At 45.6% G+C, this 24638-nt stretch overlaps 1 protein-coding gene and 1 long non-coding RNA gene across 7 annotated transcripts in view; one reads left to right on the top strand and one right to left on the bottom strand.

Moving 5' to 3' along the window:
* Positions 1 to 1230: 1230 nt before the first annotated feature.
* Positions 1231 to 24638, bottom strand: part of NUP214 (nucleoporin 214) — a 109492-nt gene continuing 86084 nt past the window's right edge. For 3 of the 6 annotated variants that reach the window (XM_032165441.2, XM_032165443.2, XM_058444911.1), the window contains 6 exons: positions 19600 to 19756; positions 13210 to 13362; positions 7885 to 8056; positions 5124 to 5263; positions 3574 to 3598; positions 1231 to 2430 (listed from right to left, as the gene is read on the bottom strand). In XM_032165441.2, the coding sequence (XP_032021332.2) occupies positions 2397 to 2430; positions 3574 to 3598; positions 5124 to 5263; positions 7885 to 8056; positions 13210 to 13362; positions 19600 to 19756 (681 nt within the window). In that variant the 3' untranslated portion in view covers positions 1231 to 2396. The remainder of the gene's footprint in view (positions 2431 to 3573; positions 3599 to 5123; positions 5264 to 7884; positions 8057 to 13209; positions 13363 to 19599; positions 19757 to 24638) is intronic. The other 3 variants (XM_032165440.2, XM_032165444.2, XM_032165445.2) reach the window with 1 other exon arrangement.
* Positions 2433 to 24204, top strand: LOC116475780 (uncharacterized). Its single transcript, XR_009215111.1, has 3 exons — positions 2433 to 2515; positions 17580 to 17723; positions 23640 to 24204. It is a non-coding gene; the product is annotated as an uncharacterized LOC116475780 (long non-coding RNA).

Here is a 24638-nt window from a genome sequence, read left to right as displayed (position 1 = left end):
GGAGCAGAAACATAAATGAAACTGCCTGTGCCTGCCGCTGTAGCACATGCCCCAGAAGGGCTGCGTGGGCATCCTTGGGGCCCCTTCTTGTCATCCAGGCTCTTTGCCTGCCCCGATTTGGAGGTGGCTCAAGCCCCGCCATCTCCTCCCTGGGCAGGTGGGAGCGACTGTGCATTCCAGCCGGATATCCTGACAGCTCTGGCGTCAGGGGATGCAGGCTGAGCTGACCCCTTCCATCTACCATTGTAATCGACCCCAAAAAAGGAACTTGGAGGGGCTCACATGCCAGTAGTACATTCCTCCGGGGCTGCTGCCTGACAGGGAGTGGGGGTGTTATCTGCCTGAGCACAGCTGATAGTGCCTTATGGAGAGATGTCACATGCCACCTCAATGGAGGATCAACGCAGAGAATTTGAGGTCAAGGGTTTAGGCCGAACGATTTCTATTTATAAAAAGGAGTGTCCAGGGGGAAGCAGAAGGGTAGAAGACTGGCTCGGCCTGGGTGCCAGTCGGCAGGATGACAGCCAAGGGCAGAATGGAGCCTGCAGCGCTTCAGGTACATCTCTCCCTTTACAGCTAAGCCCTCCGCCACAAGCCTCTCCTGTCAGAGCTTGAGTCCCTTTGTCTCTAGACTAGCATGAGCCCACGTGGGAGAAACGTGCCCTGTGACTGGTTGTGAATGTCATGGGGACTGTCCTCCCACTTCACCTGTGAACACAGGGTGGAGAAGGTGACAGGCTCTTCAATTCTCAAGGACCAAAAAGAGCACACATTAAATTTTTGGAGACCCCAGCCCTTTGCAAGAGGCAGAGCTCCTAGATAACGGACCGTACAGACAGCCCGTCCCTAACTGCACAGAGCGCAGGGTGACAGTCACCCAGAGACACCACGGATCTAATTCCAGCTCTTGGCTCTGCTGGCATCTGGTTGAGGGAGGGATTTCTGAAACCCAACAGTGCTATACAATGAGATTCCTCTTCTCGTGAGCTTAAGAAATCACCAAACACAAAGCCAGGTGGGCGTCCAGCCTCTATCTGAGTCCTCCGGAGCCAGAGTCCCCAGGATGGAGGCTGGGAATGTGTACTTGACAAAGAACTCTGCAGGTGACCCTGGGGCACAGGTGAGATGGGGACCTTTAGACCAGGTGGTGACACAGTGGAGACCTCACCATGGTCTACTGTCCCCACATAAGCCATCAGAACCAAAGAAGTCACACTGTCTGCAACATGATGAATGTCATGTCAAACTTTTATTAAAACATTAAAAAAATACAACCTGCCAATATGTAAAACTCTAAAAAAAAATCCCAACTTCCCCCCCGCTCATGACCCAAGCCAAAGCACCGTCAGATTCTGGGCCTGAAAGAGAAATTCTTACATCTGTTTTCAATGTGAGACGGTCCTTGTTTGATGGCAACTATCTAGGATGTTACAGGCCTCAAAGATACTGCATTAAAGATAAAGAAGCACTCTAATAAAACTGCAGTGATGAGCTCTGGGCCGTGCTAGCAAACACTGTTGTCAAATCCAGCATCGTTCTGCTAGTGTTGTCTGGCAACAGCAATGTCTTCACACTTCCTGGGTCTACCCAAGGGCTATCTGCACTGTGGTTAGTAGACACTGGGTAGGTGTGGCTACCAGTGTCACTGCCACATACACAATATAAATGCTGTCTTCTCAAGTAACTGGCCCCCTCCTCTCTGGAGTAGGACACGCAGCACCCAAGAGCCACATGGAGATGAGCGGACAAGGCCGGCTAAGGGGCAGCACTGTCCTGCCTCACGCTGGCTACTATTGTACTGTGCTGAAAAGCACTATGGCTGCTTCTGAAACTCAACTGCTGCTGACATGAGTGGCTTCCTCTGCCTCCACTCAATCGCAGAGTGCGTCCTTGGATGGTCCTGATACACAATGGCAAAAAGAACATCGAGAGGAGATAACCGAGTTTCGGCCTCAAAAAGATGACCCACCAGCCAGCATTCAACATCTTCCCTATGTGGAGGGCGCTAGGTCCAAGTGAGACCACGGCACATTCGATGCTGTTTATCAACACTGACGCTGATGACTTCTGATACCATCCTTGAAGACACAGTGTTCTGGCGGATGGAGGCTCTGCTGGCTTCTCAGAGCCACAGAAACGGGGCAATCTCCTTGGCTGTGATCTGAAAAAACCCACATACGTTCTGTACAGAAACAGACAGTTTAATAGTGGCAGGGAAAACCCAACATGAAATATAAAACAAGTAATCATGCATCTCGTGAGTTCTGGTTTCTGTTCCTTCTTTCTAGGTGTGTTTTGATGGCAACGTCGGTCTCAACAGCCTGCTCCAACATTTCTCGGTGAAGAAGCTGAGACTGCGGTTGGTCCCAGGGACCGAAAGGCCTGCTGACACCAACTCAGCTTCGCCAGCCACCAAAACCCTGGACAGACCTGCAAGGAAGCACAGGAGAGTGGTGGAGTCAGCTGCTCTGTCACAGAGCAGTCACAGGCTCTGCTGCTCTGCCTGTGTGCAAAGGTCAGGACTCAGATTTATTATTATGTTTTTGATACAGAATCTCACTCTATTGCCCAGGCTGGAGTGCAGTGGCGTGATCTCAGCTCACTGCAACCTCCGTCTCTCAGGCTCAAGCGCTTCTTCTGCCTCAGCCTCCCAAGTAGCTAGGATTACAGGCATGCATCACCATGCCTGGCTAATTTTTTTGTGTGTATCTGTATATGTATATACATATTTTTAGTAGAGATGGGGTTTCACCATGTTGGCCAGGCTGGTCTCAAACTCCTGACCTCAAGTGATCTGGCTACCTTGGCCTGCCAAAGTGCTGGGATTACAGGTGTGAGCCACCGTGCTTGGCCAGTATTTTTTTTTTTCTTTTGATACAGGGTCTGGCTGTCACCCAGGCTAGAGTGTAGTGGTACCATCTTGGCTCACTGCAGCCTCGACCTCCCAGGCTCAAGTGATGCTCCAGCCTCAGCTTCTGGAGTAGCTGGGACCACAGGCATAAGCCAGCATGCGCAGCTAATTTTTTTAATTTTTAGTAGAGACGGGGTCTCACTATGTTGCCCAGTCTGGTCTTGACTCCTGGGCTCAAGCAATCCTCCCACCTCAGCCTCCCAAAGTGCTGGGATTATAGGCGTGAACCACCCACCTGGCTAAGACTGAATTTTACTGTCATGAAATTTTACACAGAAGCACAGAGGGTGGATCAACACATGAGACCTGGTGATGGCCCAGAGCCCAGGGGTTAGCATGTAGCTTCTGAGAAAGCTCCAGGGAAGTCAGGAGCAGCATCTCCTCAGCACTGCCTTCAGGCCCGGCTCACTGGCAGGCGTGCTCTTTTCTCTTTGAACCATGCCTCTTAAGAAGGCAAGGCCTGGCACCTCCTGCCATATTGCTACAGAGAAGAGCAAGTCCACAAAACCCAAACCCTGCTGATGAATCCCCACACTTCCAGGACAAACTCTAAAAACAGGAAAAAACGAAAAGAAAATGCACAAATCCAGCAAGATGCACACACTTCCAACCTTATTTAATGCTTTTAAATTTATGTCAGACTCAAAAAGGGGGATACTTACGAGTTATTTGATCCAAAGCTGAACCCTGAAAAGCAGAAGAAGAGTGAAGTTAAAGCATGCATCCACTCGAAAGACAAAGGTGGTCCCCATGCTAAGTGCCTGCCCTCCTCTGTGCTTCTCGTGGGAAGCCCTCCATGCCTCTACCACCTACAGGAAGGCGGGAAAGGTACACACAGAAGCCCCTTTATTCTCAGTTTGTCCTCTGGAGCTACTCAGATCCCCCAGAAGGCAGAAGAAATCCTTTACTTTTTATGAGTTATCTTAGTATTTTAGGGTTCTTCCTCCCTTCCTGGCCCCAGCTATAGACAGAGGGTCTCTGGCTTGGCCTCTCAGCTGCACTGGACCACACAGATCCATTCATTAGGAAAACTTTTTTTTTTTTTTGCTGCTGTTGTTTTTCCATCCATTTGCTTCCTCTTCTTTTTGAGGGCCAGAGAAGCAAGATGGCTGGATTCTAGGCCTGGTTCTGCTGCTAACACTTAGTTCCTTGGAGTTTCTGTTTCTTCACTGGTAGAATTGTAATGATACCTAAATTCTGTGCCTTGTCAGTTTATTGCAAGAACAAAATGGAAGACACATATTCTGCCACCTGAAGAAGCAGTGTTAAATAAATGCAAGATGCTTTGTGAAGTTTCTATGCCTTTTTTTGAGTCTGCTGACTTAGATTTTTAAACCACGGCTTAGTAAGACCATTATTATTTTAGGCTTCTCAAATCCTGAGAGGAAATCAAGACAGTAATTTCTTTGGTAAGAAATGACACAATGTCCGAAGTCTAACTAAAACCTAAAATAAATAAATATATATATATATATATGCCAGGCACGGTGGTTCACGCCTCTAATCCCAGCACTTTGGGAGGCCGAGTTGGGTGGATCATGAGGTCAGGAGATGGAGACCATCCTGGCTAACACGGTGAAACCCCATCTCTACTAAAAATACAAAAAATTAGCCGGGCGTGGTGGCGGGCGCCTGTAGTCCCAGCTACTCGGGAGGCTGAGGCAGGAGAATGGTGTGAACCCGGGAGGCGGAGTTTATAGTGAGCCGAGATCGTGCCGCTGCACTCCATCCTGGGCAACAGAGCGAGACTCCGTCTCAAAAAAAAAAAAAAAAAAAGTATTTTTCAACCACTTTCAGTATGTTATGTATTTATTTATTTTGAGACAGGGTCTCATTCTGTCACCCAGGCTGGAGTGCAGTGGTGCAATCACAGCTCACTGCAGCCTCGACCTCTTGGACTCAAGTGATCCTCCTGCTTCAGCCTCCTGAGTAGCTGGGACCACAGGCGTGTGCCACCATGTCTGGCGAATCTTAAAATTTTTTGTAGAGAATGGAGTCTTGCCATGTTGCCCAGGCTAGTCTCAAACTCCTGGGCTCAAGTGATCCTCCCGCCTTGGTCTCCCAAAGTGCTGGGATTACAGGCGTGAGCCACGTGCCTAGTCAGCTTTTAAAATACTAAACAGACTGGTCAGGTAAAACATACTCACTTCTTTGGGGGAGAAGGCAAGAGGGATCCATTGTGCTTGTGAGGGGAGAACTTGTAGCAGCTTACCTCCTGTGCCTGATCCAAAACCAGAGAATCCGCTACTCTGGGTCCCAAAACCAGAAGTCTGTTGGGACAGTGATCCAAAAGTGGGGGCATTCTGACTCGCCAGCGTGCCGAAGGATGTGGTGTTGCTGCTGCTCCCAAACCTGCGCTCCAGTGAGAAACAGACCGAGGTCAGTGGGGCCTCCCACCACTTGGCCATCTGCAAGCCTCAGCCCCCTGCCGTAAGTCTCCATACACACGACACTCATGATCCAGGGTGACAGGCTGGGCCTAACTAGCAGCCTTTCAGAGAGAATGAGCTATCGCCCAGGGCCAACTTTTATCTCTGCTCTGGGAAGAAAAATGGCAGGACTACAGTATGAAATCCAACCTGGCCAGTGTTTTAGTTTCCATCCCCCGTCGGAACACAAGGGCATTTGGGAACTATGCAGTACATAGTTCCTGCTCTACCTCCAACAATCCTGAAGCTTTATTCTATCATTTCAGCATTTCTCACTTACCGACCATTCCCCCACACCCTGCTCCCATTTATTTATCTTCAGCTCCTCTGGGGATCTTGATTCTATTTACTTTTTCCAAGTCATTTCATTCAGGATTTTGTATTTGCTTCCTGAATCAATAATTACTACCCAAACCAATGTAAAAGTGGCTACCATTTTCTTTCCCCTGCTCGCCCCACCTGGAGACAATCCCCTATGCCCCCTCACTCAGTTCTCCCTCCAGATATGGTCCAGCACACAAGGTGGCACTGTGTGACCTATCAGAGCCCCTTGAATTGTTTGCAGAGGAATTCAGCTGGGTTGGGGAGAGCTTCTGGGGTCTGGAGGTGACTAGGTGAGGGAAATGGATCAGTGGTTTCTGGGAGAAGGGGCAGCACCTGGGGCAAGAGTCAACCCCAAAGCAAGAAAAAGTATCTAAAACTCCTCCTTTCCACCATTCTATTCACTTTTAATGGTGAGGTCAAGGCTCTTTCCATACAAAGGTGGCCAAGGGATCTGCTCTCATTGGACTTTCTCCCAGGAGCGGCCTGCTCCCTTCCTCCTCCTGCCTTGGGCCTCATCAGCAACAGCCTGCCCTTCTCAGAGGCCTGCCCTTCAGGGTCAGAGACAGGCTCATGGCCAGGGACCTGGAAGAAGGTAATGGACTCTTACGGAGATTTAATAACTGACCTGGCATTAACCCTTTTTAGGACTGACTACCCAGCCAGTCGGGATTTGTGTGAGAGCCGCCCCAAGGCAGAATATGATACTCTTCTACTAGTAAAGAAAACAGCTGGTTTCAAATAAATAAGTCAATTCTCAAGATACCCAGTCAAGCCAAACTTTCCACCAACTCTGTGGTACCGTGTGCTAGGTCATCACTGCAGAGAACAGCATCCATGAAGACCTCTGAGAATACCAGCCTAAGTGGGTCTCTAACTGTCCTTTCAAAGCTTTCCTTAACTTTAATTCTTGGGGTTTCCTGAGGGCAAACCTAAGGCATTAGTCTCCCGTGAAACAGGAGAAGCAGCACGCCAACCCTCTCACTCTTGCTGCTGTGCTCCAGCATCCTGCACAGAGGGGAAGGGTGTGAGTAAGAACATACTATAGTTTATTTTCAAGATAAAGATGCTGTCATCTTGCCAAGACTCAGATCCCAAGTATCTCGACAATTCCCCTAGACAAAATCATCTCCCCTCCCCCAAGTCTTCAGCTCATGCTGAGCCCAGTACCGTGGGGAGAGGCATTTTAGAACTCCTTTCAGGCATAGACACCTCCTTTGAACGAGAGACTTGGTAATCATCCCGTGTACATTTTTTAAATGGGGATGTTGTGGTGTGGTGAAGTTTTTTTTTCCCTTGGGGTTTTGGCAACCACACTGAAATTCTGCCCTTAAAAGCAACTCCCTAAAATGGGCCTTTTCCAGCGCAGACGCACACGAGGCAATGAGAGCAGCTTTGAAATCCCTGATCATCCAGGATCTTCCCATAGGGGGACCTGTGCAACTGAATACTCACTCTGGGGGGCTGCAGGGGAGCAGGGGACACAGGGAGTTGTTTGTTCAAGGATAACGGGTCTAACACAGAATAATCCCAACGGCAAAGAATCTGGTGAAAACCATTCATTGAGGACTTCCTAACAGAAGCTCCACACCGGGGTACCTCTTGGCTACAAAGCAGTAGCTAAGGCAGGGCTGGTGCCTTCCTTTAGCCCCAGCAGGAGAACAGGGGCTCTGATGACCAGCATTTCTCATACCAGGGAACAGCAACACAGCTGAGGTCCACCATGAATTCAACAAAGCCTGGCTTGAAAGAAATGAGTCTTGCCCTGGAGAGGAACAGGAATTTTTTTTTTTTTTTTTTTTTTGAGACAGAGTCTTGCTCTGTCACCCAGGCTGGAGTGCAGTGGCGCGATCTCGGCTCACTGCAAGCTCCGCCTCCTGGGTTCACGCCATTCTCCTGCCTCAGCCTCTCCGAGTAGCTGGGACTACAGGCGCCCGCCACCACGCCCGGCTAATTTTTTTGTATTTTTAGTAGAGACGGGGTTTCACCGTGGTCTCGATCTCCTGACCTCGTGATCCGCCCGCCTCGGCCTCCCAAAGTGCTGGGATTACAAGCGTGAGCCACCGCGCCCGGCCGGAACAGGAATCTTTGAGGGAGTTGTTCACCAATTTCAAGGGAGGGGCCTTCAGCTCATGGTCAAATTTCTTTTCAGAGCAAGAGTACAGGCCCCTAGTGCTTTCTGGCTGGCATGTGGGTTCCCAAGGCCCTCCCCAGGGGGCTTACCCGAATCCTCCTGCGCTGGCAGCCGCAGTGCCCTCTCCGAACACTTTGCCTCCCGTCGAGCCCAGAGGGCTTGTAAAGGCTGGGGCTGAACCGAATGCTGGCACCCCTCCAAACCCAGGGGATCCCCCAAAAGTAGGAGGGCTGCCAAACACTGGAGCAGCACCGAAGCCACCTGAGCAAAACAGAGGCAAACAAACAGGGAGAAAGAAAGGAGGAGACAGGAAAAGACATTGAGCAATGAGAAACCAAATAGGAAGAAAAAAGGGAAAAGAGGATGTTAGCAATTCAAATGCAAGAACTAGAGTAAAGGGCAACAACCCCCTGCCCTTCTATCAAGAAAATAGTAATGAAAACAACAAAACAAAAGCCCTCAAACCAAACCACCCCCCTCCATTTCTAGCAGAGGGCTCTGGGGTCCACTCAGGAGAGCTCCTGCAGACCCTGTGAAGTCAGTGTGAAGCCGTGTGAGTAGACCTCTGAGAGACCACTCGGTGCACCTTCCACCCCTCCCAGGTCCTCTGAGCTGTTTGGAGTGAAAAACCATTCTCAAAAACTCCAATCCCTACCCAGCTGACAAAAGATGACAGTCTGTATTACTTATCAGTACACAGGCAAGACATCTGGCTTCACAGAAACCCAAATTATAAAATCAGAAGCTCAAAACCCCCTCTCAGGGAGAATCCCTGAATTGGGTCATAGCAGAGACAGAGATGTGTACACTGGCGCCCAGCCAGGTGCTTTTTATTTATTTACAGCCTGATGGCTCCTACGTCTCTCATCAGTGTCTCCCTTTCTCTCGCTTAGTGGAGAAGGTTTTTTTTTTTTTTATTTTTTAAATGCTTTTTTCCTGCAGTCTGGAATTACTTCTCAATGAAAAAACACACCAAATTTCTTCTTTGGAGGCAGGCTGCTGTATAAATCTAATAATAAGTCAACAGTGAGGACAGCCCTAGAGTTCAGATGCCTTCTGCAAGTTGCCAACACTGCTGCCCAGTGGGCTCAGGCTGCCAGAGGGCAGCACCACACAGGCAAGGGTCAGGTCACGCACAGGGCACCCTACTCTGATTGCTGGTGATGCCTGTCAGGCAGGGAGACAAAACATCCTCTGCTGAGCTATTCCTGATGCGGGTTCCCAACCTTCCAAGATACTGCTGAAATCATTCTAAAGTATTAGAATAGACAGTGAGTGTCTTCTTGAATGAACAGAAGAGAATGGCATAAGAAATGTGCTCTAACTGGGAGCACCCTCTAAAGGGAGTACTTCTTAAGTGAGTGTTGGCCTATGAACTGCATGCTAGCGGGAGTAATGCTGGCCTAGCGACAAGCCTTTTCTCCCCTTTCAGAAAGTCAATCTGTTGTTAGAGGGATGAAATCTAGACTTCTTATTGTTTATGTAATCACAACATAAGCTTCTGCTGTCTGAATCAGGAAAGATCAAATCCTGGGTATGAAAAGTTGTCAGCTGAATTCCTCAGTTAACTGTTATTCTGTGATTCGCTCATGTGCCTATTTGCCATTAACAGTGGTAGGCTGCACAATTGAGAAGATACTTTTTTGCTAAGGCTCATGTTTGGGTTAACATTCTGCATTTTAAAACGCTGAGTGAAATTCCAAGCCATGATAATGGAGACTGTTGGGTTATAAATATAACAGACTGGAAAAAAAAAAGTGCTAAAAAACCCTTACAGTTGAATTATTTAAGACTGATCACAGATCTAGTTACACTTTCTTCCTAGACAGGCAGGGCTTTATCTAGTGCCTTGTATTCAATATTGCTTAGACTTCTTGGTGGAAGGTGAGTGAAAAATGGGAGGTCATGATGATATAGAAAATAAACTGGACAGGGGAGGGGTGGCAGTTAAATAGACACAGAGAGAAAAAGCCCCCAAATAACACACCTGGGTCACAGCCAAATTAAACAGGAAGAAAACAGTCACTCTGGCTTAAACAGGCAACTCTCTCCTGATGGCAGGAGGGGATTGATTTTATCAGCTGCCGTATTTTCATAAATTTCTTCTCCAGAAGAAACATAAATTTTCTAATAATCAATGATGATAAACTTTCTGATTTATTGAGGGCCCACTATATGCCAGGGGCTTCACAGCAGTTTTCTTAAATCCTCCCAATTATCCTGGGATCCTTACATCACAGGGAAGGAAACTGAGACTTAGACAATATGCCACTTGTCCAAACTTTAGCCAGCTGGTGGGTGCTAGAGCTGGGACTGGAGCAAGGTCTGTGCGACTCAAACGCCCACCTCTCATCTTCCCACCATTCATCCCCTGCCTGCCTCCCTCCAAATCTAACACTTTAGCGAGAGAGCAGGGTGTAGACCACTGACCATGGTGGGCAGCAAGGCCATCTTCAGTCCATCCCACCTTCCTCCTGTCCTCTCCCCGGATGACCTCCAGCAGGATAATTTTATAATGCAATTTTACTGAAGGGAGGATAGATACTTTTGGAATTTTTCAAAGACCCGTCCAAATCATCAACTTAAAATCTCTCTTAAAGCAAAAAGTGCCCTGACGCCTGGGCAGGAAGGCAGTTCCTCTATTCACAACAGCCCTTCCTTCTGATTGGGACTTCCAGTCCCCTCTTTCGACAGAAAAAGCTCTCCCAGAACCAGTACAAGTTCCGCAGCAGAGAGATGAAGTCCTGACACATGAGGGGGAGTGGCCTTTCCCCTGCCCTCACTTTGATGTTTATGGTTACTAGTTCATTCATCTTATGTATCTGAAAGATAGTTTTTCTCTATTTGAGTCCTCAATCTAAGTATTACAGTTTCATGGGGCAAATAAATACTACGAAAAGTTGGGGGATATATTTTCTCTAAGACTGGACAAATAAAAGGGTCAGATTTTCTTTCTTTTTTTTTGAGACAGAGTCTTGCTCTGTTGCCCAGGATGAACTGCAGTGGCATAATCTTGGCTCACTGCAATCTGCCTCTCAGGCTCAATTGATCCTCCCACCTCAGTCTCCTGAGGAGCTGGGACTACAGGCGTGCACCAACGTGCCTGGCTTATTTTTGCATTATTTTTTTTGTAGAGACGGGTTTTTGCCATGTTATCCAGGCTGGTTTCAAACTCCTGGACTCAAGTGATCTGTCTTCCTTGGCCTCCCATAGTGCTGGGATTACAGGCGTGAGCCACTGTACCCAGTGTCTGAATTAGGTGTGATTTTCCTTTTTTCTTTTAGAGATGGGGTCTCACTATGTCGCCCAGGTTAGTCTTGAACTTCTGGGCTCAAGTGATCTTCCCACCTCAGCCTCCCAAACTGCTGGGATTACAGGTGCAATTTTCAAAGGTCAGATTTCCAAATCAGTGGGGACATAATCTCAGGATAAAGAACCATATATAGGAAAACCGTAAGAGTCGAAGAAAACATTATTAGCCTCCTAAAAACATAAAAAGTCTTGATGATCGATGAACTAAAATTCCCCAGTTGAAATGTTCACGATGTACCTTTCTAACTGGGATAAAAGCCTTGTGGCCCTTTCATTTTTAAACAATGCACTGTGTGTATGGCAAAAAGAAAGCTGCGAAGCCCATTTCAGAATATTCTGTTTTAATTTCTAGGAAAACAGTATTAACTAGCAACCAAAGACTAAGCTACCCGAGTCACAGTCTGAGGTAAGGTGCACAGTGGATTTGGAAACCACAGCACTTTAGGCTCTAAATATGAGACTCCATGTATTAATTTGGGGCAGCCTTACTCCCAAGTCAGAGCCTCCGATGCATCTAGTCCTGAGGTTGGATCCTTCCTCTGGAATTAGCATATTTCAGAGCATCCCCTACATACGAGGGCCAAGTGTCCTGCCCACTTACCTAGGGGGAGTTTGCTTTAAAAAGCTGCTTGCTCAAACAGCCTACCCTCGACCCCCGTCTTAAAAAAAACTCTTTTCACACAACTTTCCATCAACAAGGACACGAGTGCAGACTCTCCGCAGATCTCAGAGACAGAAACAGGGTGGAGAGGCAGATGACGGAAATGAAGTACATGTTTTCAGATGTAAACATATACTGTTCTTTAAAAATTTTTAGTTATAAATACATCATACATGATTATAAAAAGGCATATAGTTTATATAAATATATACTTTAATAGTAATGCTGGGATAAAAAGTAGTCCTAGTAATGTTCCTTTTCCTTGGTTACATGGGTGTATTCCAACTGTGAAAATTAATTCAGCTGTGTACTTACGCTATGTGGATTGTGGATAAACGTATACTTCAATTAAAAATAAAGTGATTTGGGGTCTGGGCGCGGTGGCTCACGCCTGTAATCCCAGCACTTTGGGAGGCTGAAGCAGGCGGATCACAAGGTCAGGAGATCGAGACCATCCTGGCTAACATGGTGAAACCCCGTCTCTACTAAAAATACAAAAAATTAGCCAGGCGTGGTGGCAGGCGCCTGTAATCCCAGCTACTTGGGAGGCTAAGGCAGGAGAATGGTGTGAACCCGGGAGGCAGAGCTTGCAGTGAACCAAGATTGTGCCACTGCAGTCCAGCCTGGGCGACAGAGCAAGACTCCATCTCAAAAAAATAAAATAAAAAAATAAAGTGATTTGCGGAAGAGGGGAAAGTAACATACACATGAGAAATTAAACAGATAATCTGCTTTGACCCTCACAAATAATGGGCACCCCAACAAATCCGTGACTCAGGATGCTTTCCTGTTGATACTTCAGTTATCATTTCCTTATGTGTTCCTTTACTTTGGTTGTTCTGCAACTGTAAAATATTTACAATGTTTTCTCCCCAAGAAGAATCTGTGTTCTCTTAAGAGTTGCATTACGGCTGGGTGCAGTGGCTCATGCCTGTAATCCCAGCACTTTGGGAGGCCCAGGTGGGCGGATCACGAGGTCAAGAGATGGAGACCAGCCTGGCCAACATGGTGAAACCTCGTCTCTACTAAAAATACAAAAATTAGCTGAGCATGGTGGCGCATGCCTGTAATCCCAGCTACTTGGGAGGCTGAGGCAGGAGAATCGCTTGAACCAGGGAGTCGGAGGTTGCTGTGAGCTGAGATTACACCATTGCACTCCAGCCTGGCGACAGATTGAGACTCCATCTCACACACACACACACAAAAAAAAGTTGCATTACTTGCGTTCTATGCTTTTAAACATGTTTTGGAAGACCTGGAATCATGTTAGGAATGTAGCAGATGCTCAGTAAATATAAAAATAATGTGGAGGAAACAGTTAACTTCTTTACTCCAATCCTACTCTCTTGAGATAACCACCCTAGAGATGTCTCCTTCCAGATATCTATAGATAAACAAATACATATATAAAGATAACCATAACAAATAGACATAGGAGTACCTGTTTTGTTTGGAGAGGAAAACCCAAAGCCTTGGGATGCCACACTTCCTCCTCCAGAGCTGAAAGTGCCAGTGGGTTTCTGCTCTCCAAACGACGAGCTGGCAAATCCACCAAATGTCTTGGCCCCACTGTTTCCAAATAGGTTAGAGGTATCTGAAGAGATGAAGATGTGAGGGAGGTCAGAGGGAGAGAAATGTCCTTACCTGCTTCTCAGAACAGAGAAAAAAATCTCAGTTGGGTGTTTGGAAAGATGGGAGTGACAAGCCGCCTAGAACCCAAGGGAGCGGAGTGACAGCGACAGGCACTTTCTCTGATCTTCACGCACCTTGCTGGGAAGTGTTTAATCATTTTGGCACCCAGGCTCAGGATTTCCTGGCATGATTTTATAGGCACAAAATAAAGGAGCAGTGAGAAGCCCCACTGAAAAGGCTCCTTTGTAGAAGCTCACTGGGTGCTCCTGCAGGTGTCAAGACTGCCCAGCAATGGAGGCCATGGGCTCTGCCCCACAGGCTGCTTTCTTCTGAATAACAGGGCTTACTTTGATTGGTCTCTTCACACCAAGACTAACTTCAAATTTTGTCAAACTAGGGAAATTAAAGTTAGAACAAATCCAAACCAGGCATAATGGCTTCTAGCACTTATTTCCTGCTTTTATAGTCAAGTTCAGCATGCTTATGGCTGCCTGAGCTGCTCAGAGAATGGCAGTGAAATGAGAAAAATCATGGTGCTCCTATCTTTGATCCAAGGGGATATAGGGATGGTCTGAAGAATGTGAAAGAGGCTAGTAAGACTTCCAGTCAGATTTCCTCTAAGAGGTTTAATGAAGCCCTTGACCTTTTAGATACTTATCTAGGGGGTCATCCCCCTCTCAACTATGCACTGGATTCCCTCCAAGAATTAAAGGAAAAAAGGAAACTACTAAAAACCAAGATGGCTGAGAATTTTTTTCACCTGTTACAAGAAATGCAAACCTGACAGATAATAATAGACAAATAGCCAAAGTCCACATACACAGAAGCTGTCACTCAGATAATACAGCACAGGATATGTCAGAGTTTTCAAACTTTTTTTTTGGGGGGGGGGGCGGGTGTTGGTGGGAAGGGAAGGAATAACTCACGTTTCCTACCACGTCTAGATGGGTGCTTTATTAAATATATGCCCACAAGGCAGGGAGAAGCTATCCTGAAGTGGAATGGATGCCCAAAGACACAAGGCATAAATGGGAGGCACAGCATATGCTCTAGGTAATCACTGCGTGGGTAATGAAGGACCAGTCTCTCCCTAAGCTTGTGAACAGTCAGGTGTTCACAAGCAAAGTGAAAGGAGAGGGCTGGAGGAGGGGGAGCACTTAACATCATTTTCAAAGTCGAGCTGTTGGAAGAGGTGGCCCCCCCCATTAACCTGTCACCTCCCCAGGTCTCTCAACTCATGCTGCTACCAATCGACCCTAATAGGAGAGCCAACATGGTTAATACGTCCAGATACAATGCTCTTAATCCACAACCCAGGAAGTGAGTGGCCTCACTTTGGGACCCAGTCACCTCAAATTTCCAGGCACCAGTAATACAATATGACTTGGCCCATCACATCATGGTCACTGCCCTATAAAACCACTGCTGACAATTTGAGAGCCTGGCTAAGGACCCACATGTCGGGTATGTCAGGCACTGGCAGCTGGGTGGTTAAGAAATCCCTTTGTATCACCCTCATAACTCAGTACCACAGGATAATATATCCCTTGACGGAGTCCCACAAAATGGCCTTCCGAGCAGTTTGACCTTCCCCTTATTGAGCTAGCCCAAAGTTACGTCTGATTCCTTCAATGGCAGTACATTTGACACTGGAGATGAAAACAGGCTTCTCAGCCATTCCGTTTACTTGGTATTTCAAGAACAGATTTTTGCACTTTGTTAGTGCTAGCAATGCAAAATTCAAATAGCAAACAAATTCAAGGGCAAGACTGGGGTTGAATCTCCTCTTGGAGAAACTTGGTGCAACCATATGAAATGTGAGGTGAAACGATTTTACTGGGACAGTGGTGGGAAGTCAGAGATCATTTAGAAGTCTTTGGGCTTTTTTACCTTTTTCTCTCTTTAAGAACTCTTTGGCTTTAAAATCTTTATGGCATATTATAGTGGAACAAGCAGTGAAGTTTGCAGTCAGACCTGGGTGAGATTACCTAATAGCTGTGTGACCCTAGGCAAGGACTTAACTATCCTAAGTCCCAGTTTCCCCACACAGAACAGGACAGCAATTGTGACTCTGCAGGGATGCTGGGAAGATAACATGATGCACACAGGGCACTAGTGTGGTATGCTGTAGACTCTCAGAAAAGGCTGCTGCCCTTCTCTGTTCCTTCAACCTCCTCCTTCCACATCTCAATCACACTTCAGCTAGTAAGACACTAAGCAGGTCAGCAGGAGATAATTAAATCCTTTTCATTTTTAAAAGATCCCAAGAATGACACCATTAAAGCTGTAGTCACTCTCATTTACAGTCTCTCAAGGAGCTCTGCATGTTGAGACATTTTACCATTGATTTAAACTGCTCTGAAACAAAGTACCATAAAACAATGACTGAGTCTCTGTTTCTAATGTCAGCAATGTGTTTCTTGGTTTTCTCCTAATGGTTCCAAAATAACACAGTCTCTAGCTTTTGAAAATGTTACCATATTCTCATATTACCGTGAGAATATCTTGGCGGACCAAACAATATTTCACTGTAGAAGATTCTTCTTGACTTGTAAATAAACTATCCAGTAAAAAAAACAAGTTTGTCTTTGCACAGCCATCTGTGACTGACACTTTAGGGGTGCCAAGTACAGGTAAAACTGGCATCTGCTCTGGGCTTCCACCCTGCTGGCAAAACATGGATCCTCTTTGGTCTTTTATTTGGCAAAAACACTAGCATAATCCAACATCAAGGCCTGACCCAATCTGAATTAAATTATACTTAATATAAACTGGATAGCAATTAAATTCGATACAGAGTATCAGACCAGGCCCCGTATCATCCTGCAGGTCTAAAGTCACTGAACAAGAATTCAATGCACACTCCGAAAGGGTCTCTCAGGAAGCTCTTGCCCAGGATACTTTCCAAGATATTTTCTTAAAGAACAGTTGTAGAGGGACCCTGTAAACCCACAAGATCATCATCAAACGGCTTCTTCATCTTCCAATGAGACAAATATGTCTTTCAGGACCCTAAACAGAAATAATGTGCTGGGAATGGCCCTACACAGTGTCCTCAGGACAATACTCAAGGAGGCAACAGGTCCTTATGGGTAACAATCCACAGTGGTGGTGAATTTTAGATGTCCCCATGGGTTCACAGGTTTTCTTTAGTAGAGTCTATGGGGATGACAGAGAGAAGAAGCCCTTCTTGAAAGCTTTGAGCTTCTGGATACAGAATATGCCAACTCCCAAGTACTGGTGTTCTCAGCTTGTCTTTCGTGGTCATTGTTATAGTTCTTATGACTTCTCAGGGGTAAAGTGGGCAGTTTCAGGGCTAAGCAGCCCGGGGCATAAATGTCACAAAGGGAACTAACTGCTCAAATAACTCTCTATAATGGAGTCTTTTCCATGCATAAATTTTGCCCAAAAAGGCATACCTGGGAGACGTTCTGTAAACATGGCCCATGAGAGCTTGGGAAACACAGCTGGACTAAATCCTGGCTATGCCACTTAGTAGCTGTGCAACTTCTGCAGTATACATCTCCTCTTGGACCTGATTTTCCTATCAGTGAAATGGGGACAGCCACATCTAAAAGCCAGTAATGTCTGACAGGCTGGGGAGTCCTGGTTTGTAGGGTTTTCTGATTTCCATTACATAAATACTCCACAATGGCTCATTTCAGGCTACCCCACACGATGTCACCAAACGAGCAATTGGGAAGATGTGCACGTGTGTCCGTGCACACCAGCTGCAGCCAGCCACTGGCAGAAGGCAACTCCTTGACAGTCAAGAGCCATGGCATTAGAGATGAGTAAACGAATGTTTATAGGGATATGACACATTTAACTTTTAACAAAATTGGCCAGTAACACAACCTCACAGATGATACCTTAGCTCTGGGATAAACCCAAATTTCTAACTGCAGTGGAGCATGTTATTAAGTGTCTATTCTGTGCCAGATTCTGTGTCTGGCATGTGACATATAGTCTAGCTGAGTTCTGTATCTGTGACTTTCTGGCTCTGTGACCTCAGAATTCTGGGCTTGTTTCTTCAATGGAAAATGAAGAGCCATAAAAGGACGATGTTTTCAAAGTATGTGTTATGGAGCCTCACAGTCCTGTGGTGCCAGCCAGCTGTGTGTTTTGGAGTTCCTGACCCCTGCTTCAACATGAACCTACTTTTGTTTTCCTTATCAGGATGCTGCTTAAGAGTTCACTGGCAAAAACAGTTTTTGAAAACTACTAGACTTGATTTCTAAGATCCAGGATTCTACATCCCTCCTGGCAGACTGAAACCTAAAGAACAAAAACTTCTGATTATATAATTTCACGAGTTAAAAGGTATGTGTCTCTTAACAAGTTATCTTTCCTTATGTATTAGTGGAATGGACAGTGACATCAAAATAACCAGGTTTTTGTTTGTTTGGTTTTTGAGGTGGGGTCTTGCTGTGTTGCCCAGGCTGAACTAAAAAAATGACTAGTTTTTGATTTAGCAGTTTAGAAGGGCAAATCAGGATAGAAAGTTTTGCTAACTGCATAGGCCTTAATATTAAGGAAACATCTGTCATGACTGCAGAACACTAGCTCATGATTCATGGAGATCTCACACAGCACAACAGATGAGAGAAACTTCATGTAGGGCACATTAAATGAGAGAAGCTGAGACAAACAGGACAGGCTCCCAACTTCTAATCTCAGCCTCCGTCTGAGCAGCAGAATAAAGATCTACACAAACAGATTTCTTTCATTTCCAACCATGAATACACAGCTCAACAAAGAATTTTTAAGGCCGAGCGCGGTGGCTCACGCCTGTAATCCCAGCACTTTGGGAGGCTGAAGTGGGCGGATCACCTGAGGTCAGGGGTTCAAGACCAGCCTGGCCAACATGGTAAAACCCTTTCTCTACTAAAAATACAAAAACTAGCTGGGCTTGGTGGCAGGTGCCTGTAATCCCAGCTACTCGGGAGGCTGAGCCGGGAGAACTGCTTGAACCTGCGAGGCTGCAATAAGCCGAGACTGTGCCACTGCACTCCAGCCTGGGTGATAGAGCAACACTCCGTCAAAAAAAAAAAAAAAAAAGGCTGGGCATGGTGGTTCATGCCTGTAATCCCAGCACTTTGGGAGGCCAAGGCAGGCGGATCACGAGGTCAGGAGATCAAGACCTCCTGGCTAACACGGTGAAACCCCGTCTCTACTAAAAAAAAAATACAAAAAATTAGCCAGGCGTGGTGGCGGGCACCTGTAATCCCAGCTATTCAGGAGGCTGAGGCAGGAGAATGGCGTGAACCCGGGAAGTGGAGCTTGCAGTGAGCCAAGATCATGCCACTGCACTCCAGCCTTGGTGACAGAGCAAGACTCTGTCTCAAAAAAAAAAAAAAAAAAAAAGAATTTTTAAAATTAGCTAAAGAAGGCTGGGCATGGTGGCTCATACCTGTAATCCCAGCACTTTGGGAGGCCGAGGCGGGCAGAGGAGTTTGAGACCAGGCTGGTCAACATGGTGAAACCATGTCTCTACTAAAAATATAAAAATCAGCTGGGCGTGGGAGCACGTGCCTGTAATCCCAGCTACTTGGGAGGCTAAGGCAGGAGAATCGTTTGAACCTGGGAGGCGGAGGTTGTAGTGAGCTGAGATCATGCCACTGCACTCCAGCCTGGGCAACAAGAGTGAAACTCTGTCTCAAAAAAAAAAAAAAGCTAAAGAAAGTACTGGCAGATACAGCTTCAGATGAAAATAAAACAAAAATGTAAGAGGTGAGCAATATGAAAGGCTTCAACTTTTGGGTGACATCTCCCTACAGGAGCTGAATTTTAAGGAAAATTCGGAGAGTACTATCCAAATGAAGTCTGCATGCTCTCCTCCCAGCATCCTCGGCTTGCTCTGCTGCCGCTCATTTATGCTTGTCTGCTTGCATTCACTTCAAGTCACTCCAATACTAAGAAACAGAGCGATTTGGGCCTTGGGAGAGAAGAGGGGAGCAGCTCAATACACATATCTTCTCCCTGCAGCTCTGATGTCTTTTCATGATTATGCAGGACATCTCATTAAAAAACCAAAAATAAAAAAGCAAAACAGATCACACTGCTTTGGGGAAGATATTTAAATGAGCCTTCTAGATTTTTTTTTCTTTTTATATTTGTTGCTGAAGCTTTGATAACACTCTAAGAATGACAATGGCATTAGGGGACCAAGAGACTGGGAAAAGTCTTCTCAACTTACTTGAGGTAGCTGTGGATCCAAAGCCCCCACTGGCCGAGCTGAATGGGTTTTTGTTGGCTGCATCCTGACTGGGTTTTCCTCCAAGGCCACTGAAGAAACCTCCCCCTCTTCCAGTGTTTCCAGACCCAAACACGCTACCACTGGAAGAGGATGATTGCTAAAAAACAAAAGGGTCAGGAAGCAAGATAGGATGAGAGGTCATCGTGAAATGGCAGGCTGCATCCGTGGGCAGGAGGTGCTCACAGCTGGTACAAATGGAAAAAGCAAGAGAACTCTGATTAGCTCTGGTACAAATGCTCTAACAACCACAAAAGAAGCTAGACTCTGGACAGGGACTTCCTACCTATGAGAAGTTCTCAAGCTATTCCATGTTCACAGTTCTCTGAAAACATGATTTATGGTAGGTGGGAACTTTTAATGTTTATCTGCTACACTGCCCGCAGTGTCTGTTTGACACAATGCCAGGGTCAGGAAAACCAACCCCACAAGAGATCCACCAAATAAAAAGTTTGAAAACATTTACAAGCTATTACGAACACCACTTATTCTGATTCCTCCAGTGTTTGGCTGAACTCATTAGCAATGGATGATAAGTGATTTTCACTGTCTTTCTCTCAATTTGTGCACTTTTATTTCATAATGACTTTCCCAGTGCTGCAGAAGTAAGCTTAAATTAGCTTCATTGTTGAAATGATGACCAAAGCTGAATTCTGTCCAAGTTCGCAAATCTCATGCTCAGAGGATGCTGCTAGCACAGGGGCAAATGCTGACTCGAGGCTGTGTCAGGTCCCAAACACTTAACTTCTCTGGAAGCTGGTTCTTAAAGAACAACTGGGCTACATTTGAGGGGCCATTCACATTAGTTGAGTGTCATCTCTCTGTGGCTGAGAATGCAGAATAAGATGGACTTTAGAAAGGGGCCACTGTCCACAGAAACTTGCAAGAGCAGAGCGGTGTTATCGATCCCCTCCTATAAAATGGGGGTAAGAAACTACCCACCTCAACACGGTGGTGAGTGAATTACATGAGCCAAGAAATGTAACACACTTTAGAACAGAGACTGAAACAGACTTATATGCTCAAAAAATGGTTGCTGTTCAGTGTTTTAACCACAATGAACCCAAAATCAAGCACTCTGTATGTGCTAGGCACATTCCTAAGTATTTTCTAAGGAATCATTTAATCTCTACTCGTCAAACCTCCAGTGGGCCCACCCCCTAGGGTATCCCCTCCTTTCTACTCTGGTCTGAGCCACCTAACCCCAACCTTTTGCCCAGACTATGCAACAACTTAGCTGGTCTTTTGCTCCCACTACAGTCTATGTCCACACAGCAGCTGGAGCACTACTTGCAATGGCAGTCATATCATTTTGCTCCTGCCTACCAATTCTAGAAGGCCCGACATGATCTGTGTCCCCTGTCCACCGCTCTGACATCATCTTTTATCACCCTCCCCTCACTCAGGACAGTCACACATATCTTCTGTGCCTCAAATACAACAAGCTAATTTCTGTCTTAGGGCAACATAATGTACTTCCTAGTCTCTCTTTTTTCCCTTTAAATTTCTTAACAACAACAACAACAACAACAACAACAACAACAACAGTACCAATTCACTACAACCATTTAATGGTGAGTCACAGCTTTTAAAAACTAGGAATCCAATTCAGTCCTAACAGCATTGCCCCTGATAACTAGTGAACTGCCATGGAAAGGTAGAAAACTTAACAATGAATGCATGCATGTGGAAGGTATTCGACTGCTTAGCTGACATCCATGCATCAGGCTGAAACACAGAAAATTGCCAGTATATGAGCATTTTGCCTGACAAGGCTCAGAAACCTCAAATGGTTCAGCTTAATTTTTAAAATGTGATTTGATAGGCTGGGTGCAGCAGCTCACGCCTATAATCCCAGCACTGTGGGAGGCCGAGGCAGGCGATCACCTGAGGTCGGGAGCTCAAGACCAGCCTGACCAACATGGAGAAACCCTGTCTTTACTAAAAATACAAAATTAGCTGGGCATGGTGGTGCATTCCTGTAATCCCAGCTGCCCTGGGAGGCTGAGGCAGGAGAATCACTTGAACCTGGGAGGCGGAGGTTGCAGTGAGCCAGTATCGTGCCATTGAACTTCAGTCTGGGCAACGAGCGAAACTCCGTCAAACAACAACAAAAAAAGTGATTTGATAAATAATGGCTTCCCATGAAAATGAAGTCGATCTCTAACATACTTTACTGAAGTCAACATGAATTGATAGTTATTGCATCCTCATAAATGGGTGAGAGAGAATTCCATTCATTTTAATTGAGATAAATAACGGGCTTTAAAACATAAAATTATGGAAAATCTAAAAACTGTACAAAAAGCAGACAGAATAGTATAATGAACCCTCCAGACACCCATCAGCCAGATTCAACAATGCTCAACTCATGGCCTGTCAGATTTTGTCTTTACCCCCCAAGTACTTCTCATCCTTTATTACAGTGGAGCAAATCTCAGACATATCATTTCATCCACGAATTTTCCTGTATAAATCTATAAAACAAACCATCACTACATGACCATTATATCTGAAAATTTTAACAATAATGCCTTAATATAGTGTAAGGAGTAAGGAGTAAGTGTTTAAGATCCAGACTTACAATATTGCCAAAAACAATTAACTTGACTCTCCTCAAGCCTCTAGACCCAACCACCACTGCAGAGGAAGTAACAGAGGGCCGAGGACGGCTATCGGGGAACCAGCCCCTGATATTCTAAAGTACGTTCTTTTCTATTTTCCCTAAGTGTCGGCCAGTCTGAGAAATAAAGAGAAAGAATACAAAAGAGAGAAATTTTAAAGCTGGGTGTCCGGGAGAGACATCACATGTTGGCAGGTTCTGTGATGCCCCCTGAGCCGCAAAACCAGTAGTTTTTATTATGGATTTCAAAAGGGGAGGGGTGTATGAATAGGGTGTGGGTCACAGAGATCACACGCTTCAAGGGCAATAAAATATCACAAGGCAAACGGGGGCAGAGCAAGATCACAGGACCAGGGTGAAATTAGAATTGCTGATGAAGTTTCATGTCCCACTGGACACGCATTATCATTGATAACATCTTATCAGGAGACAGGGTTTGAGAGCAGACAATTGGTCTGACTAAAATTTACTAGGCAGGAATTTCCTAATCCTAAGAAGCCTGGGGGTGCTACAGGAGACTGGGGCTTATTTCATCCCTCATCTACAACTGTGTAAGACAGACACTCCTAAGGCCGGGCGTGGTGGCTCACGCTTGTAATCCCAGCACTTTGCGAGGCCGAGGCGGGCGGATCATGAGGTCAGGAGATTGAGACCACGGTGAAACCCTGTCTCTACTAAAAATACAAAAAAATTACCCGGGCGTGGTGGCGGGCGCCTGTAGTCCCAGCTACTCAGAGAGGCCGAGGCAGGAGAATGGCGTGAACCCAGGAGGCGAGATTGCGCCACTGCACTCCAGCCTGGGCGACAGAACGAGACTCCGTCTCAAAAAAAAAAAAAAAAAAAAGACAGACACTCCTAGAACAGCCATTTTAGAGACCTCCCCCTAGGAATGCATTCTCTTTCTCAGGGCTGTTCCTTGCTGAGAAAAAGAATTCAGCATTATTTCTCCTATTCGCTTCTCTAAGAAGAGAAATATGACTCTGTTCTGTCCAGCCCCTCAGGCAGTCAGGCCCAACGGTTATCTCCCTTGTTCCCTGAAAATCGCAGCCATCCTGTTCCTTTTGGATGCCCAGATTTCATATTGTTCAAACACACATGCTCCACAAACAATTTGTGCAGATAATGCAATCATCACAGGGTCCTGAGGCAACATACATCCTCAGCTTATGAAGATGATGGGATTAAGAGATTAAAGTAAAGACAGGCAAAGGAAATCACAAGAGTACTGATTGGGGAAGTGATAAATGTCCATGACATTTTCATGATTTATGTTCAGAGATAGTAAAAGTGTTAATTTGGGGAACTAATAAATGTCCATGAAATCTTCACAATTTATGTTCTTCTGTCATGGCTTTGGCAGGTCCCTCCATTCGGGGTCCCTGACTTCCCGCATCAGATGGCATTCACTTGGAAGCTGTGCAGTCAGCAACCAGATCATGGGAAACGCCACAGGACAAATGACCAGCTTTGTTCAACAACTGAATTACCAGGAAAAATTCAAAAGGGAGACATGAAAGAGGAACCTATACATAAAGAGACTTAAGAGACATAGCAAGCAATCTCAATGTGTGGCCTTTATTTGGTCCTAATTCAAGAAAACAAAATGTAAAAAGAAAAAGAGACATTTATGAGACTTTTTCCTGACCATCTAACCTAAACCATCTTCCCCAATTATTATCACATCATGCTTTATTTCACAGTACTTAACACTATCTGAAATTACAGTTTTATTAAAGAATGACTCCCTCCATCTAATGGAGGCTCCATGAACACAGCCACCTTTGCCTGTCCTACTCACCATGAATTCCTGTATGAATGATTAAATTAATTTGAAAAGACCTTGGTTTCAGTCCTGGTTCTACAATTTACTAGCTAAGTATTCCATCTTAACAAAATGTTGAGTCTTCTGATCCATGAATATGGGATGTATTTTCATTTATTTAGGTTGTCATTAATTTCAACAATGTTTTATAGTATTCATTGTATAAGTTTTGCACTTCTTTTGTGAATTTATCCTACCCATTCTGTCTCCTACCCTTCTAGGACTCTGATTACACATATGTCAGACTGCCTGATATTGTTGCACAGATCGCAGAAATGCTCTATCCATTTTTTTTCCATCTCTCTGACCTTCATTTTAGATAATTTCTATTGATATGTCTTTGAGTTCACTGTTCTTTTGTAGTATTCACTCTGCTGTTAAGCCTATTTTGTTTTTTATTTCACGTACTAGATTTAAACTTCAAATACAGATAAAGACTTCCGTTTTTTTTTTTTCTTTTTTTTTTGAGATGGAGTCTCGCTCTGTTTCCCAGGCTGGAGTGCAGTGGCGTGATCTCGGCTCACCACAACCTCTGCC

The sequence above is a fragment of the Hylobates moloch genome, unplaced genomic scaffold (genome assembly GCF_009828535.3).
Source record: "Hylobates moloch isolate HMO894 unplaced genomic scaffold, HMol_V3 SCAFFOLD_10, whole genome shotgun sequence".
In the NCBI taxonomy this organism is placed as follows: Eukaryota; Metazoa; Chordata; class Mammalia; order Primates; family Hylobatidae; genus Hylobates; species Hylobates moloch.
This window is presented reverse-complemented; position numbering and strand designations above follow the sequence as displayed.